The following is a 17,790-nucleotide window of genomic DNA, read 5'->3' on the forward strand; positions in this document are numbered from 1 at the left end:
CTTCCCATCAGCATCCACATACAACTCATCAAAACACACCGCCAGCTGCCTCCTCACAAAGCACTTACAATCAGAGGAATATTCTGCCTGTGATGTCTGCACAGCTGCCCCGTCTGTTGACTGTGGCGTAGATGAATTATTATCTGATTGTGCTTTGCGCACCAGGGCTGCAAGGGGATGATCAGGGTCTACTACCTTCAAAGGCTGAAAATATTTTGAAGATAGAAAAAAAATATTAAAATCAGAAGTACATATTTTAAGAACAGTATCATCAACATATTGGGGAAAGCAAATTTATCTATGTTAATAGACATCAATAATTATGTGCAAACACTGTTTTTGTAGATCTCACATCAAAATCAATGTATTTGAAAATAAGTGAAGAACAAGACAAAAACCACTTTCATGTAAACAGAAATTAATGACAGAAAAAAAGTGGCTATTACTGTTAGCCAATGACTGCCATGTCTGGGATAAGGCACAGAACCTGCCTTGTCTAAATATCAGACGGCATGGAATTATCATTCCTCTGAAAGCCTCAAATAGGTACAACTGTCCGTCACTCCCATAATTCCATCACTGCCCAGTCTCAGAAAAGAAAAACAACTTGCACATCTAGCAAAATTTACATTTAATGAGTAGTAAATTCTGGTGAAATATTATTTGCTGGAACTGTTATTTCATGTCAACATTTCATCTACTAAAACCTAAGAAGAAAAAGATTTCTCTCTCAGCTTATATACAGAAGGCATTAAATACCTTAATCTCTTTGCTTCAACACAGGCTCTATATAAAGATAAATATATATATATATAAGGATAAATATATATATATAAGGATAAATCCTTGAGTAGTGCCCTCAATACCAGAGGGCAGCAGAAACAGAAATACAATTCCTTGGAAATGGAAAAATAACCATTTGTGCACTAGAGAAAAGGTAACTCAGAAGTCCACCAAAACAGACTTAAATTACAGTCTGAAAAGAACCCCAGACCTTTGTCAATAAAAGACCTGAGCACCTGCATATTAGAATTTTTGTGTCCTTAAATCAGGTGTTTAACAAGATAAAAAGGTAATTTTAATAGTGTAAAGTACCTTCATGAGCTCTTCAAGCCTACTGCATTTTTTAGATGCAAAAAGACTTGGATGAAGATAATTTCCATCATCGTCGTCATCATCATCATCATCTTCCTCAGATTTGACTCTCGAGTCTAAATAAAAGCAATGCCTGAATTTGATTTGGGTTTGCTATGATTTTGCTTTGGGGGACAATGATGATACAGGACAAGCATGAATTCTTAGGAAAGCATCATTCATATAGATCAGCTTAGTCACAAAAGCATGGAGCCAAGATATTGCCCAACATCAATAAAACACTGAACAGACAGACCAACCTTCTGTTGGACTTGAACTATATGACTGTTTCTAAAAGTTCTACATCACAGCAGCTCCTGTAGCTGAAAGTTTCCACAAACAATATTTTTTCTTTTAAAGCTCCAATTTAAGCAAAATTTTGAATCATCACATCAATCTCAGCTGCAGTGGAATTCCAGAAAAATGTGGCTATTTTAACAAAACGACCAGCACCTGTTTCACTTATTCCCATCCCGAAGCCAGCATTTGCCAAGGAACAACTCACGTTTTTTCTCATCAGCTTTACTTTCTGAAGGAGCCGCATAGCGTCCTTCTTTCATGGCCTTCTGGATGAACTTGTAGTAGGGATTGAGGTAGTGATCAAACCGCAGAAAGTCAAACTGGGAGTTGCGTGCTTGCTTGGCTTTCAGCATGATCTCAAACTGGGCTCCCTGCTTGCACACAAAGTTTGCAGTTCGCTCAATGATTGCATGCATTTTTGCTGTTGGTGGCTGTGGGAGTAAAATAACACATATTTGTATTTTCATAAGCAGCTTGTACAGTGTGTTAGAACTCCAAAGGGAATCAGAAAGAACACTAGTCTGTAGTAGTCCTTGGCTTTCTTTAGCAACTTAAGTTTCATAATCACTTAAAACTAGTGAAAGTACATCAGCCCTAAAAAATAACCAAAACAGTCCCAAACTTCCTCAGCTGCTCATTCCATTCCTTTTGCAAGATCCTCTTCTTCTACCAGCACAGCTGTTTCTGCACTGAACACCAAATGAAGAGGGCAACAGATCCTGGGTGACCTTGGTGTTACAGTATCTCAAGGTGCTCTAAGACTCAACATGTATGGTTACCTTCCCAAAAGCTGTCCTAAATTCTATTATCTCTGAATGCGCAAATAGTGTTCCTTAACCAGAAGTTTCTTACTTTACATTTGCTTGGGAAGAACATGTTGCCTCTCAAGACCAATATACAAACTACAATTCCCACGTCCATTCCCTTGAAGAGTCACTGAACTCTTCAGCAATAAAGCAAAAGATAAAATAAAGTTCAGCAGCAACCATGCTTTTTCACTCCAAAATTCCCTAGGGAGCAGGGTGATATCAAACCCAAGACGTGAAGAGAACAAGAGTACAGTTAAAGAATGAATGAATATTATTCACTGCTTTTAAATTCATACTCAGCTGTTTTGGCTTGTACTCAGTAAACTGTAAAAAAACAATCTGTGTGCCTATGAAGACTGAAGCGTCACAATGATTTGGTTTAGCTCTGCATTTTTACTGCACAGATAGACAGCTATGTTGAAAACCTCAAAAAATGTTTCTCAGAAGATTGGAAGCACTCAAGACAACGTGCTCCACATAGGGAAAAAAATCTGAATACTATCAAACACCCAATTTTAAAAGCTGTTTTCTGCCAATTGGATCTTTTACCAGGACATGTTCAATATGGAAAATAACTAGTTGTTTCAAGTTTTATTTGTCCTTTTAAAACCCCAGCAAAGATTATTTTAATGAGAGGCAATAAGGTTCTTAACAACTGATAACATTTTCTGCATTATCAGTTTCACATCGTGTATCAAGTTCTTCTGTTTCTATCTCTCCTCAAAAGTTATTAGGCAAAAATTTCATCTAACAGCCCACTTCAAGAGCATCCACAGGCTTCTTAAAAGTGCTCTAGTAAAGAACAATCATCTTTGCCCATAATCAGTTTGAAGCAGTGGAAGACCTTTGGCCTGCTTCTCACAGTTCCTCTATTCTAAGTTCCAAAATGGCATTACTGCTGCAATTGGAGCTGCCATACACTGAACATTCCATAGTTCTGTTTGGGTTTTTTTTTTGCTGCCTGAATTGTCTTCATCAAATACTTCCACTTTGCATTGATCTGTATTACAGGAGATATAAAATATCTGTCTTTATTGAACTGCACCTTGCAGACTGGGAGCAAAGTCTCCCAGTCTAGCAAGCTGATTCTCAAATTTCTTAATCAGAATAAGTATCTTCCATGGTAAAGCGGAATGACTTGAACAGAACAGCAACAACAAATCAAGGGTTACAAAAAAAATTCTCACAATTCCCAATCCAAGGTTAAGTATACATTGTTTTCAGAGCTGCTGTCTAGACATTTTGATGTTTGTTTGGTTTATTTTTTTTTTTAAACAAAACCAAATGCACCTATATTTGCTTTCTATTTATGTGAATATACTGGAGTCCAACAGCTGACTGAGAAATTACTTCAGTAAGCCCCACACTGCACTATGCAACGTACATAGGAAATATACCCTAAATTTCAGGAAAAACTCAAGCCAAGCAACTATCTAAACCAACACTATTTCACCAGCAGGTAGGTTTTAGAAACAGTACCAAAATGCAAAATAAGAAGCTTTTTCTGAAAACTCAAGGTTCTTCAAATAAAAGCTAATGAAGAAGAAAAACAGTTACACAAATACTCTGTGCTCACTATTACTTATTCTAATGGTGTACTCTGAATCTTTACTGGCCAAGGTTATCAAGGTGAGAATACCAAGCTGAGCCCACATCTAAATTAACACTTTCATGACCACAGTTATACAAGAAAGAATATTACCTGATTTTCCAGCATCTTTTATGAAACTTGAAATACACTGAAAACCCTTATAGTTAGACCTGTACTCAAGTAGGTGTCTGTTCAGCTCCCTTCAAGAACAATACACAAGTCCAATTAAGTCTACAGAACACTTAGCAAATTCTAGCAGAATCACATGAAGGAAGGAGCTTCTATGTACTAATACTTTCAAGGTATTTCAGACTTTGTTAGAAATAAATTACTGCTTTTCTCCTTGAATATGCTAGTTTTATAATTTATATAGCATTAACACTTGATCAGTTCCTATCCCCTTCAGACTGGGACACAATTAAAAAGATTCTAGAAAAGAATTCTTGAACAGAAGCAAACTTTTGGTTTAATGGTCCTTTATGTTTGGAATGTTGAACCTTACATCTCAGCAAGTATCCATTCCAAGAACAACTGTCTCTTCTCTGCATTAGCTAAAATAATATCACAAGTGATACCAAATGCACTTAGCATAAGCACAGCAATCATTTCAGCATGAAAAAGAAGATTCAAGGGTGTTCATGGAACTCAACAGTTCAAGGCAGAACATTTGAAATTAAGTTACTATATTAGAATAATTTAAAATGTACCACACTAAAAGTTAATTGAAAAAAAAAAACTAAACCAACCACCAAACAGAACACCATCAACTGCTCAAAAGCTGGCAGAAGTGTAGGCTGCATTACATGTATACATACCAGTTCCACATCAGAAGGTACATTCAGTCCTGGAGGGGCAACAAAAGGTTCCTCGTTTTCCTCTGTATTTTCTGTCTGAGCTGTTTCTGCAAGAAATGCCAGAACAAAGCATTTAGGAAAAAAAAAAAAAAAAAAACAAAGTACACAAATGTTTAAACAAATAGAAATAAAGTATTTTCTAAAAGGATGTGCAATCAAGGAATTTATCAAATGCAGCTATATGAACAGCATTTATACAGAAAACATTTAAATATGGTTAAAAAGAATAATTTGTATAACATTCCATTATTTACTATAGCAGAAATGTTCTTCTGAAAATACTTTGCTTTACAGCCTTTTATAATAATTGAAGTAAAAAGTTTATTTTTTAAAGTAACTTATATTATTATCTATTCTACTAGCCTTAAGAGAAATTGTATTCCCCTTTTCCCCTGACAGATTAGAACAAGTGCAGGAACACCTGACCACAGGAGCTGATCTCATTCTCGTAACGAATGAGATCTCGCAGTGATTACTGAGGACAAACCATGCAACAAAGGGAATTCACTTGTTTTGTTAACTTTCTGGTGGGTTCATTTTTGTTTTGTTTTTTTGTAATGAACTCAAATAGTTTAACTCCACAAAGGTAGAGAGAAATTTCAGCAGCAAAGAAAGAAGGAAAGAGCAGCAGACAAGAAGAATAGACTGCTTCTTTTGGCAGCAGTTTCAGCTAACAGTATTTGGTTATAGGGTCTTAAACAAATGAATTAAACCCCAGAAAAGACAATCAATTCTGCTTCAGTACAAAAGTACACAATCTCTCAAACACAGCAAAAAACACTAAATAAGTTTTAGCACTTAAAATGATCTTGCATTGCACCACAACAACTTGGGGGAAGAAAAGCACATTTCATACCACAGTAACCCATCAACATGCAGTTAGTCAACCCAATTGTTAATTAAATGATCCTCACTTTACTAAGACATAGTTCAACAACATTTGAAACCTTCCCTAAGAATGTATAATAAAAATATGAAGTTACTGGAATTATAGATGAGAATATGACAACTGAATTCTGTATTTTTGAGGTAATGGAGCAGGGCACACTAAGCTGAAGACAGACTCATTTATAGCAATTAAGATGACAAAATCTAAACTTAAAAATATACATTCTTACTAATTACTATTTTATGCTTAAAATGGTATTTTTCATCTTGACTGAAAAACACAGTGTTAGCGGACAGCCAATGTAAGGAATATTTTTTTTTTCTGATTAAGAATCTGCACGACAGCAGAATTAAATTCCCTGACTACTGCAGTATTGACTGTGCTATAGCAGGAAAACATTTTTAAGCTCATCAAGAACAAAGTCTGCAAAAACTCAGTAACAGAGTCCCATAAAGACTTTGATGAAATGCTTTCAGAATTTTTAACTGCACATGTATTTTAAACCCTCAACTGCAAGACAGAAATGCTATGGTCCTCCCTCACAATTAACCCTTGTTATTTTAACCCCTTACCTCTTTGTCTTGCAGGCTGATGCTCCTCCTCTTCAGTGGGTTCTGAAGGGTCATAATAATCACTTCCATAACGGAATCCCACTGCATTATAGGTACCATCCTCTGCCAAAGCTTCACTGAGTCTTTTATATTCCTCCTCTTGAACAAAAATGCGATTACCAACATTACAACATATTCAGAAGCTAATTTATTAAAAAAGAAGAAGTAATATTTCTTACTTTCGTTTAAAATAAGAAGTTTTCTCCTGATCATTTTAGCTTTCATTAAAAACTGAACAGAAAAGCACAGCATGTACACATGCTGACCATTTATTTCTTCTCGAAGAGACACAGGCTGTGGATTAAGACATTCTAATGCAATTATGCATATAAAAGCACAGAATTTCCTTTAAACAACACTAAAAATGAAGCAGAATGTGTTTATTTTGGGGAGTCTGGAATCCCAGTCTGCCCTCAGAATCTGGGCAATTTCTGTGTGGATCTACAGTTAAACTATCCTGAGGTCCTCTCACATACGCAAAGACTCCTGCTTTTCGAATCCACTGGGTACTGTCAAGATAACATCAGAAAAAGAGAGTATAAAATTAGGAGTAAATTTAGTTTCATAATAATTTATTTAAACCTGCTTTTTTTTAATAACCATGTTATTCCTTGAGCAATACCTTGCCTTGCCTCCTCCTCAAGCAAGTCCGTATGCAAGGCTAAATACCTCTCTTCATCACAGAGGGCTTCTATTCTAGCCTCCTCTTCAGACAATTGATAATCTCTGTTCCAGGTGGAATACTCAGCATCATATTCAGAAAGGTCATGCAGGTGACCGCGCCCATCATACCTGCAGGATGAAACAGCTGGTCAATGCAAAGAACTTAGGGCTTGGGTTTATGTGACTACTTAAATACTTACCCAATAAAAATGAAAAAAAAAAAAAAAACAACTTATATGTTAATGCATACTCCCTTTTAGAAGTTACAATTAATTTTGCTAATCATTTGTCACCAACTATCGAAAATTTGTTTAATAGTCTAAATTCCTCTCAAAGAAACTAATAAATTATTACAATTAAAGGCAAAGGTATCCTTTAATAGTTTAAGTGGGATCCATTTCCTTAACAGCTCTTACCGTACGTGCTTCAACCAACCAATCAATGCCACTTGCAAAATATGTTTTTCTGGAAAGTCAAATAGCTTACATTCACACAAACCCGAGTACATAAATACCTATCCGTAAGAACCAAACGGTCGAAATTTCCTCGCTTCTTTCTGCTAGTCCCGAACTCTCAGGAGAAATCTTCACCATAGAAACTTGCGTCCATTGGAGGTAAAATCATGGCTAGGCTCGGCCCCTAGCCATTTGGCTGAGGAAATAAGTTCTGGGTTATGTGATAGAGAGACACACATACATAGGAACAGTAACATAAACATGCAATTTAAGGAGGTTCACCGCAAAAATTGGCAAAGATCAAAGATGTACAGTTCCCTTCTACTAAGAAATCACTTTATTTGCAGGAAAAGCACTGCATTGGGATAATGTTTATGCATCAGTAAGAGAAACTGATTGGAAAGTAAAGTGACAATAAGCTCGACTCCGCTGACGTGTCTTCCCACACACAACTCTTGACTTGTGCCAACTTGCTAGACCAAAAACAAAGAAAGTAAATATTCTTATAGCAAAAAGCAAATGAAACATAGGTCTGGTTAATCAAGCTCTGTCCACAAGCAAAGTTGAACCCAAGTATTTTCACAGCAATGTGCTTTTGTCAAAATGATGAAAATGAAGACTTCCTGCTGCTGGAGATAAAAGGAATCTAAGCTTCCAAAGGAGTTTATAAGATTAGCAATTGCAAGCTGCCTTAACTCACAAATGTACGTTATTTGGTATTTCAGTATGTGTGTACAGGCATGCACATACTTAGTGTTTGCTCCCTACAATTTATGTAACACCTGTGAATGGGGCTCTGCTGCAGAGCACTCCAAAAACAGCCTCTACCTATGAATGAGATCAATCACAGAAATTATTTTAATTAGAAGTGTGCAACACAACATTTCCATTGCTATGTAAGTGAGAAATGAAACACAGCTAGCTACAAATATTTATGGCTGTTTTGTCCTGCCTTTGGGTCTACTCCAATTTCACAAATTTATTTCAGTGATCATTAATGGTGTAAGCACCAAAACAGTGCAAGGTTATTTCTTTTTTCTCCAGTCCTATGGAAGGCAATCAAAAGACCTTCCCTTACTGACATTTTTCCAAGACAAATACAGCTTTTAAGTCAAAGTAAGAAAATCCTGTCTAGCACCAAAGCAGTGATGAAACTGAGGGAACAAATATCTATAGTATGTTATGTGACTCTTTTCAAACCAAAATCCTTCCATCCTTCCCACTGAGGTTTTCAGGGTCAGCCACACTCTTAAATTATTCCTTCAGTGCTCCACTCAAATATAACCAACCTGATCTCACATCTTCATTTTGTCCAACAAAATATTCAGGTAACCCTTTCTGAATGAATTTATTTCCAAATCCCACCCTGCAGTGCTGAAGCAACTCAAGAGACCAGAAGGAACATCAAAGCAGACTCTATTACTCTCTGTGGCCACAAACCTGGACCTGTGGCAGAACAACCAAAAGAAGCCAGCCCTAACATAAAATTTCAAGAGCAAGCACCCAAAATCAAATCCATTCTGTCTAATACAGTAAATTATGGCATCAGGAAAAGAGACCAAGAACTGCTTTTGGGGTGTCCCATCAACAGCCTGCAGCCAGATTATGTAGGAGAAACAGGAAATCCCCATTTCCTTTAAGGTGGATAAGCACCTTTGCATTCCCCACACTGCCCTGTTCTCACCTACAGAACATACAATGTGCTTAATAAATACTCCCACAATCAGGCTCCCTTGGATTCCAAGTGAAAAAAGAGGATGTTTGTGGTTTGCACTGAAAAGGAACAGATCATTCCCACTCTCCACCCTGCCGCCCCTGCCTTAACAAGTAGAGCAGAAAGACCCATCACACGCTGACTTGCCAGGAGGAGAGGAACCTCACAGCGCTGCCAGAGCGGGAAACCCCAAGTTCCCGCAGCCGGGGGGGCCCTGCAGCGCTGCCAGAGCACCCTCGGAGCGCTGTGCCGGGAGGAGCTGCCTCCAGCCTCGTCACGGAAGATCCCGACGCGCCTGCCAGAGCAAGCCGTCTGCTCAACCCCCGCCCTCACTGCCCACAGCACAAGGGGGGGGGGAACAGAAAGAGGCTATCACAGGAGATCTCGCAGCACAGTCTGGGGGTTGTATTACACCGACCTATCGATCATGATCTTGGGGTCTCCCATCCAAGGAATAAGGTGTCGCCCCTGCTCCTGGTACTGAGCCTTCTCATCATCCCGAAACAGCTTGCAGGCATAGCCGAACACCAGCAGCTCCACACGGCTACTCCCGCCTCCACCTCCACCTCCTCCGGGGGGCCCGGGCACCGTTCCCCCGCCTGACAACAACATTAGGGGCGGCGGGCCTGCTTCTTCTGCAGTCCGTCGAGACCCTCCAAGCCCTCCGTACATCACCGGGGAGCGCAGCGAGGCGGAGGCAACTCGCAGGAACACCGACTGTCCGAGCAGCGAGTCCCCGCACGGCCAGGCCCGCGCTAAAGCCCCCGGCCGCAAAGCACCACAGCCGCCATCACCCGAAACAAAATGGCGAGGCTTCCGGTTCCGCTGGCGGCGCAGGGACAGGGACGGGCTGGCTTTTGGCGACCGCAGATTCGAGTCATGTTCCGGCAGCCCGAATGTTAACTCCGAGGATAACGTGACTCCGCGGTACCGGCGAGGACACTACGCGGTCGGTGACAACGGCCGAGGCCCGGCGCGGCGGTGGAGCCATGGGTGCGGCCGTGACGAACGTGACGCTCTGAGGGCCGCCCGGGGCGGGGCGGGGAGCGGCGCGAGGGCCGCGGCTGGCGCGGCCCGAGCGGGCCCGAGGAGCTTAGGGACAAAACCGGAACGTGGGCCCGCGTGTCCCGGTGTCCGCCACGCTGCTTTGGAGCCCCAGGGGGGGCTGAGGGGCCTCCAGGCAGTGCGAGGAGGTGCGGCACAAAGCGGGGATCAACCTTAGGCTGCGCCCGTGAAGCTCGAGGGGAAAGCCTGGGAGGCAGGGTGGGAATCACAGAATCCATGCGGTTGGGAAAAGAGATCTGATACCATCGAGTCCAATCTATGACCGAACACCACGTTATCAGGCAGACCAGGGCACCGAGTGCCACGTCCAGTGTTGCTTTGAAAGAGGAAAGGGAGGACTTGGGACATAGAGTAAAATTTTTTGAATAAAGTTTATAAACTAGAGATATTTTTTGCTAAAATTGTGTGACCTGGGCTGAAATTTTCAAAGTTGTGTACTTCGTGGTTATTACTTTCATCACTCTTCAAGAAATCTGAAGAAACGCGTTGTTTTGTATATTTTATAGTAAAATTCTGTAAGGAAGCACATGATGTTTTATGATTCACAGTGGGAATTATTCCATATCCTTAGTTTGAGTGCCCATAAATGCTGGCAGAGCTGGTGGAATGTGTGAAAAACTTGGCATCATTGTACAGAAAGGGCTAAAATGTGTAAAACAGCGGGGGAAAAAATGCAGGAGCACCAGAAGAGAGGTGGAAAAGTTTGTATGAGGATTTAGAAATACATCCTACCAAGTGAATTTACTGGAGGATACCAAGTGTACAGGTGGGAAGGCACTTGATCATTGTGGAACAACTTGATATCAGCTGGAAAACACTTGGAGTCAAAAAAAAAAGAGTAGGAGAGAAACATAAAATGAACAAAACAAAAAGTTTCTGATGGGGAGTATAAGAAAGCAATGTGTGGTGATGATTTTGTGACTTCCCTAAGTCCTCTGGTAATGCAAATGATTCAGCAGGAAGATAGTACAGCACAAAAAGGGCTCTGTGCAGTAGAAGTGGCAGCATTATAAGATAACTTCAGACCATTTTCCTGGGATATCAGCATTTGAGACAAGGACACGAAGAGTGTGTAAGTCAGATAAAGGACAAAAATGGAAGACATAGTTAAAATAGTATAATTACAGAAAGATGGAGGGAGTATTTTATCCAGTAAGGCACTTTCCAGACAGCTGAGTGATTTCTAGAAGAACAAAGAGGCAACCAGAACACCCAGGAACAATAAAGCACCAGATGTTGATAATGTTCCCACTGAATTATTATGAATGGAAGGGGATAATCCTTTAAAAATAAATTTGTTGATAATTTGGTAGCTTGAAAACAACAAAGAAATGGAAAAGGGGAATCGTGTGTCTGTTCTTGAGAAAAGGGACAAAATGAAATGAGGGCTGGGGCAGCATCTTTCTGTATATTGCAGCATGTGATGTTCTTGGCTGTTTGTTCACATGTCATTAGCCTGTCATCAAAAGAGGGATTCAGAGAGGTTTCTGAAATAACAGGACAAGTGCACCACAGTGCTTTTCAGATTATTTTGTACCTGAGGGAAGGACGAGAAACATAAGTGACTGCAAACAGATTTTCAATGTATTTAAACAAGTTTGTTGTAGTGCGTTATGAATTTGCATTGGAATAAAAAAAACACCCATCCCTTCCTTTTTTCCCAGCATGAGTAAAAAATTAAACTTTTTAACCTTTTTTTTACTCTACACCAACACTGAGAAGAAAACGTGGTGCTGATCATAGCACATGGTATGCTTTTTTACCACATTTAACAATACAAGCAATTTTAATATCTATGAGTAAGAAAAAAATACACTGAGCTTACTATAGACTTGTAAAGTCTTTATGTCATAGAATGATTATGTTATTTCATTCAGACCCTTGATTAGTCCCAGCTGTTCTGACTGTGTTAAAGAGAGGGGAGGTGTAATGAGGAAAATTTATCAAAATTAATCTCTATACCGCTCACTGTATTTCTTTTCAGTTTGCTATAGGTAGGGAAACACAGACAAGCTGTTCTTTCCTAGGCTGATAACAGTCCATTTTCCTCTATCTTAATGGAAGTGTAGTCATTTAGTATCAGTTTTCCGTTTAGCTGAAAATGGATAATAACATTTATTCTCTAGTTTTGAAGTTTGAAAAAAAAAGTGCCATTTTGATCATGTTTAATCAATATAAAGGAATTTACAGCATACCAAAAGAGTGCATCAAATGTTATGCCAAGCACAGGGGAGATATGTTCTGCTGGTCTGGGCAGCAAGCTGAGGTTTCATTTATACCATTTTGGCAAATGGCTTGTCAGCACTCAAGCTGAATTAAAAAATACCTTTTCACTCCTCTTTTCAAAGAAAAGAAGGGCAGAACTCAGATATTTGGGAAGCGGGAAAAGCATATGGAATTTGAAAACTAATCTGTAAGCTTGAGTCTCTAAAGTGCCTCTCAAAATTTCCCTGTAATTAGCACAATGCAATGTGTCCTTTTTTAAATTCACTGTGAATCTGCTCAGTAATTAGGAAAAAAAAAAGTTTAAACTTCCATATTTGACATTTCCCATCAGAAACAAATACTTAGTTTTGCTTCTGCTTAACATAGAAATCCTAAGATTATTTCTATTTGTATTCTAGCATGATCGCTTTAATCCCCTGCATTGAGGGGAGGAAAACTTGGCTGTTTTTCCTGAAAAGTTGGAAGCTGTGTAAGATTTTTGTTCCTTTTAAACCATTTTGTTCAGTAACATTGCTGTAATTTAGTACTACTTTATATGGGACTGTTTACTGAAGAAGTCAATATTTCTTCATTTTGACCTTGGTCAAAGAGGCTAAAATTGTTTATTAAACTCTACTATTTAAGGAGACTATTCAACCTTTTCTCATTTTTTGGATAACTTTCCATGCTATGTCTAAATTGTTCCCCTCAGCTGCCTTTGCCAAAAGCCAAGGTCTGAAAAGTGTTTTGTCAGCTTCAATAGAAGAAGACTCCAGATACATTTTGTTTTTCATCTCAGAAGAAAGGCAAAAGCCATAGCCAAAATTAAACATTAGGGTTCCTCCCCCAGCCTTTCTTTGTTTCCTACATGAAAGTTTTTCAGGTTTAATAACAGACACAGTTTTGTGCGAAGGGTAACATTGTAGCCTTGAGCATAAAGAAATTACTTCTAGCAGAGGTTTCTCTGTACCATGCAATCGGTTACCGCTTAGATTTCTTTTTATCTCTTAAAAAAATAAATCCCTAAAGCAGAAGCCATTCGCCTTTCTAAAATTTGTTGGTAACTTTTACTCCAGGAGGAGGAAAGCCATTAAAAAGCACTTTTCCTGTGTCACAAGGTTAAGTATTAAGAGTTTGCCATTGTTTTTCTGCTTTGGTGGAGTTTTGAGCAGCCTGTTTGATTTCTGGGCTAGGTAGGCTCTTTATACCCTCTTCACCAGACCTTAGATACCTAGAAATGTCCAAAACCTTTTTCAGAGGTGGAAAAAGCTGCTAACTTAGGGGGTTAATTTAGCTTACCTTGACTGTTGGCTGATCATTGATGCTTAAGTGGTCAAAAAAAGCATTGGTTTGATCCAACATCCCCAAGCCTGGAGCACGCAGCTCTTGGGATTGCATCAAAAGTTAAATAAAACAGCCAATCAAACAAAAACTTCCCAAAACAGACACCCTTCCCCCAAACAAACAAAAATCAACCCAAGAAATACACAGAAAGTACCAGGAAATGAACTTAAATTGCATCATTTTATTGTTCATTTAAAGGATCCTGTGTCTCTCTGCAGAGCTCTGTTAGCTATTTGGGTAGGTCCCATACAAACATGTGTCCCTATAATTAGTTACTTCATTCTTTGATTTTTTTTCCACCTGTGTTTTCAAACATTAACATTTGTATAGTGAATGTTTTCATTATTATGTTTCAAAGTATACATTTGTAGAGTCAAATTTCAGCTTAAAATTTTTAAAACACCAGATAAAAGTTCCCAACTAGGAAGAAGTAGCTTATTAGCCTGACATAGCCTCTTTTGATTTTGGATGAATAGAACTGTATTTCATCCTTAACATGTTATTTTAGTAATGTCCTGTAATTAAATGCTTCTTCATGTTTGAGCAATAAAAAAGCCTTTGCTAAAAAGGCAGAACCTCTCTCCTGACAATATAATGTAAAATGCTTCTGTTGTTGAGGAGCAGTTCCTTTTAAAAGTAATATGTGAAAATTATTCTTCCTTGTCTCTCTGAAAGTCTTCTTTCTACCATCAGCTGGCAATGAGAGTGGTGGTCATTATGCACAAACCTACAATACAGAGCTTTTAGACAGAAGTGGGAGGAGTGGCCAATACCCCTGGGTGTTGGGCAGCCCTTCAGATGGATCTCAACAGGTCAGAATGATGGGCAGAGAGGAGCAGTCTGGAATTCTACAAAGGCAGATGCACGGTCCTGCATCAGGGGAGGAACGACCCCAGGCACCAGCACAGGCTGGGGATGACCTGCTGGAGAGCAGCTCTGCAGAGCAGGATCTGGGGGTGCTGGTCCCTTCCAATGGGATCTGTTCTGTGATTCTGTGATAAGGGGGTTCCCATGTCCCATACTGGAGCTGATGCTTACAGCTTGGAATGCAAATGCTGGTGTTCTGCACTTACCATGCTGCTGAAAGTGGCCCTCTCTGTCCAGTGGTCTACAGTAATCTACCTGCTTCTCTCCATGGGAATCTGTAGGACAAAATATCTCTCTTCAAAATACTTCTAATGTTCTCTTACTCACCCTGAGTGTTTGTCACTGAAAAAGAGTGAAATAATCAGTAGTTCTTTTGCAACTACTCTGTCTCTGGATAGCTTTAAGCATACAAAATTGAAGGTTTCCCTGAGATTTCCAGCAGTGTCTGCCAGAGGGGATTGCAATCACAAGATTACCTGCTGCAGGGTTGCTGTGAATGCTGCTAGGCATCAGTTGGAAACCTGTTGTTTGACAGAAGTAAAGCAAAACAAAAAACATATTTGCCTAATCCCAGTTTGGATCAGGAGTATAGTTTGGAAATGTGAACAGCCAGGATTGCAAGTGTAATATGAAATGGGCTGAGCTTTTTGATTTTTGGTGTATGTACTTATTAAAAATATTGAAAGAAGTTTCAATTGCAATGAAGTAGTGTTTTCATGGAAAAAGAAGCGTTGTGTCCTAAATAGTATTTTTGTAAGGATCAGCAGAGAGAAACTGAAGCAAGATATATGCCAGTTTAGAAAGATTGAACATACCTAAAAACTGCTGCAATAAATCTATATTTCTATGACCTTTGAGCTAAGCTTAAGTATCTTTTTGGAAGATTAACTTTGGCAATGTGTTAAGCTTTAGTCAAATGTAAATAATTGCACTAAGTCAAAGAGTGATACTTACCCATTAAGCCATTTGATTAGACCGTCTGTGTAGCTGGCTCTGGAAGGAGTGTGTCTGCCTCCAAGAGGGCCAGAGAGGTGTTAGGCAGCTGCACAATTCTGAATGGAAAGCGTGTTTCATATTAGATTTGAGTAAAACGTGAGTGGAAATTGCGATGGGCCGCAAGACAATATTGTGTGTATGGAAGTAGCTAATCAATGAGCATTTTGGGGAGGCTGAGCAATGTACATATTGCACGCCACGCAGAAATAGTGTGAGCACAGATACCAGGCTAATAACCTGCTGTGAAAACATCTTGAAGACGATGGGAACATTGCAGCTTCACATTAGTGTAAACTAATGCAGTCTCCAAAACAGGATGCTTCCCCATCAGCCATTAATGGTGAAGAGGAATCGTACTGTTCCAGAGACTCCTTTTCCCTTTACACATGGCAGTAATTGAATGGCAGGCATTCAGAAGACACAGAAGGAATTTTTACAGGTGTATATGTGATCCAGAGCATTTGTTCAACTGTTAACTTCTGCTGGTGTTGTGTTCAGGCTGACTCAGAGTATATAGACAACTCACTTTGAAATAGGGTGTAACCTCTGCTGCCTCCTCACAACCTTTGTTTTGACTTTCATGTCTGTGGATCCAAACACACCAAATATATCACTGAACACCATTCACTGTTCAGTGAATTTATTGGGCTGCATTCTCAAAGCTGTACTCAAGAAGCCAACAGCGTAAATTTAATAAAGGATATTAAGGTGTCCACTGGGGCAACCCAAATGCTTCCATACTCACACAGAGCAGATAAGGTGCTGTGCCAACACCCATGGTTTCATTTTTATAAAAATGTGTTTTTGTGCTCTGAGCCACTCTATTGTCTTCAGTGGTGACAGCACAGGAAAGAATGGCACATTTCTATAAATTGGCGTGTGGTTCTGGCTTTCTGTGCTTTCTGTTGAGAGAAATACTGTTTATTAGAGGAACAGTTGGCCACACTTACTGGCAACTTTTCTCATCTATTTAAGTGATACATAGAAGCAGCCTTACTTCATGGACACATGCATTTATGGTTTGTCCTGTTTTGTTCTTCACGTAGGAATAATGTATCATTTGAGTCACTTAAGAATGTGTTGTGGACATCTACAAACCCCAGATTTCCCAATAGTTGAAGCATATAATTTCTTTTAAGGTTTGTCTCATTTATACTGCACAACTTGTGGAAATCAGGCCCTTGTAAAAATGTACCGATGACTTCTACAGAGAAATCTGATTGTATCATGAAAATACAAGGCAAATGTATTATTTTGGATAACTCCTACCTTCTTTGTAGGAAAGAAAGAAAACGGGCAGGGTGTAACAAGGGCAAGGGGGACTTTTGTTGTCTTCCTTGGTCAGATGATTATGTTCAGTAATGCATGAAGTGTGTAGTAAAACCAGAGAGGAGCTACAGATTTTAGGCCCTAGTCTAGGTCTTTTGAGCCCAGGCACAACTTTTTAACTACTTAAAGCTAGCTGTCCCTCTGTGAAGTCCACATAAAGGTTTTATCCTAGGAAGATTTTGAGCTACATTGATTATTACTACTAAGTTTAAGAATGTGTCAAACACTGAATTTGCTGAAGAAAGAACACAGGAATTAATGTAATTAATGTAACTGTGAGCTGAAGCTGAGTGATAAAACTTGGCTTCTGGTCAAGGTTAAATTATATAAAAATACAAAAAATATTTTGTGATCAATGATCATTTTGTGATCATTGATCCTCTTTTTGCAGTGAAAAGCTAAGGTCACAAGAAAAGGGGAAGTTTCTTGACATCTAGTATTTAATTTGTGTGTCAGCACTGAGGTATCAAATTATCTATTTGCTGTACTGCCTCAGCTAAAACAAGAACACAAAACCAGCTCTTGAATGCAGCAAGTGTAGTGTTATAAGGAAAAAAAGCACAGAAATTTGCATCAAACCAGAATAACATTTTGCTTAAATTAGATAAAAAATAGGAAGGAAGCTTATTATTCTTCCACCAAGCAGCTGCTGTGATTGTTAATTGGGGAAAGAAATGAAAAGCTGTCAGTTCATTTTGGCACTTTGTTTCTAATGCACCAGTGGAGGAGCAGACATACCAGAGCTTGTGAGAGATTTTTCATTTGAACTCCAAAGAGCAGGGAAGTTCTCCACTGAGGTAATGCTGCTTCTAATAACAGGTGTGAACCATACAAATCTATTGAGAACCTGCTAATTTCCTTTTTTAATTGTCTAGTTTTAGGATAACAAAATAAATACATTTAAAAGCTAATCTACTCACTCTAGGTTCCTTCATTCTTGCCACACATGCGTGTGGCATTACTG

At 39.2% G+C, this 17,790-nt stretch overlaps 1 protein-coding gene and 1 long non-coding RNA gene across 5 annotated transcripts in view; both read right to left on the reverse strand.

Annotated features, from left to right (window-relative positions):
• SFSWAP (splicing factor SWAP) overlaps window positions 1-9,941 on the reverse strand; it is a 38,180-nt gene extending 28,239 nt beyond the window's left edge. The window contains exons 1-7 of one of the 4 annotated variants that reach the window (XM_053994360.1): window positions 9,439-9,941; window positions 6,811-6,980; window positions 6,150-6,287; window positions 4,650-4,735; window positions 1,640-1,865; window positions 1,096-1,211; window positions 69-204 (exon numbers count right to left, since the gene is read on the reverse strand). In XM_053994360.1, coding sequence (XP_053850335.1) covers window positions 69-204; window positions 1,096-1,211; window positions 1,640-1,865; window positions 4,650-4,735; window positions 6,150-6,287; window positions 6,811-6,980; window positions 9,439-9,692 — 1,126 coding nt within the window. In that variant the 5' untranslated portion in view covers window positions 9,693-9,941. Of the gene's footprint in view, window positions 1-68; window positions 205-1,095; window positions 1,212-1,639; window positions 1,866-4,649; window positions 4,736-6,149; window positions 6,288-6,810 lie in introns of all 4 variants that reach the window. The other 3 variants (XM_053994363.1, XM_053994361.1, XM_053994362.1) reach the window with 3 other exon arrangements.
• Window positions 9,942-14,143: 4,202 nt separating this feature from the next.
• LOC128816597 (uncharacterized) lies at window positions 14,144-15,535 on the reverse strand. The gene is made up of 3 exons (XR_008439961.1): window positions 15,456-15,535; window positions 14,708-14,776; window positions 14,144-14,482 (listed from the first exon to the last, which is right to left on the reverse strand). It is a non-coding gene; the product is annotated as an uncharacterized LOC128816597 (long non-coding RNA).
• Between the last annotated feature and the right edge of the window lie 2,255 nt (window positions 15,536-17,790).

This window comes from Vidua macroura, chromosome 18 (genome assembly GCF_024509145.1).
Source record: "Vidua macroura isolate BioBank_ID:100142 chromosome 18, ASM2450914v1, whole genome shotgun sequence".
Taxonomy (NCBI): Eukaryota; Metazoa; Chordata; class Aves; order Passeriformes; family Viduidae; genus Vidua; species Vidua macroura.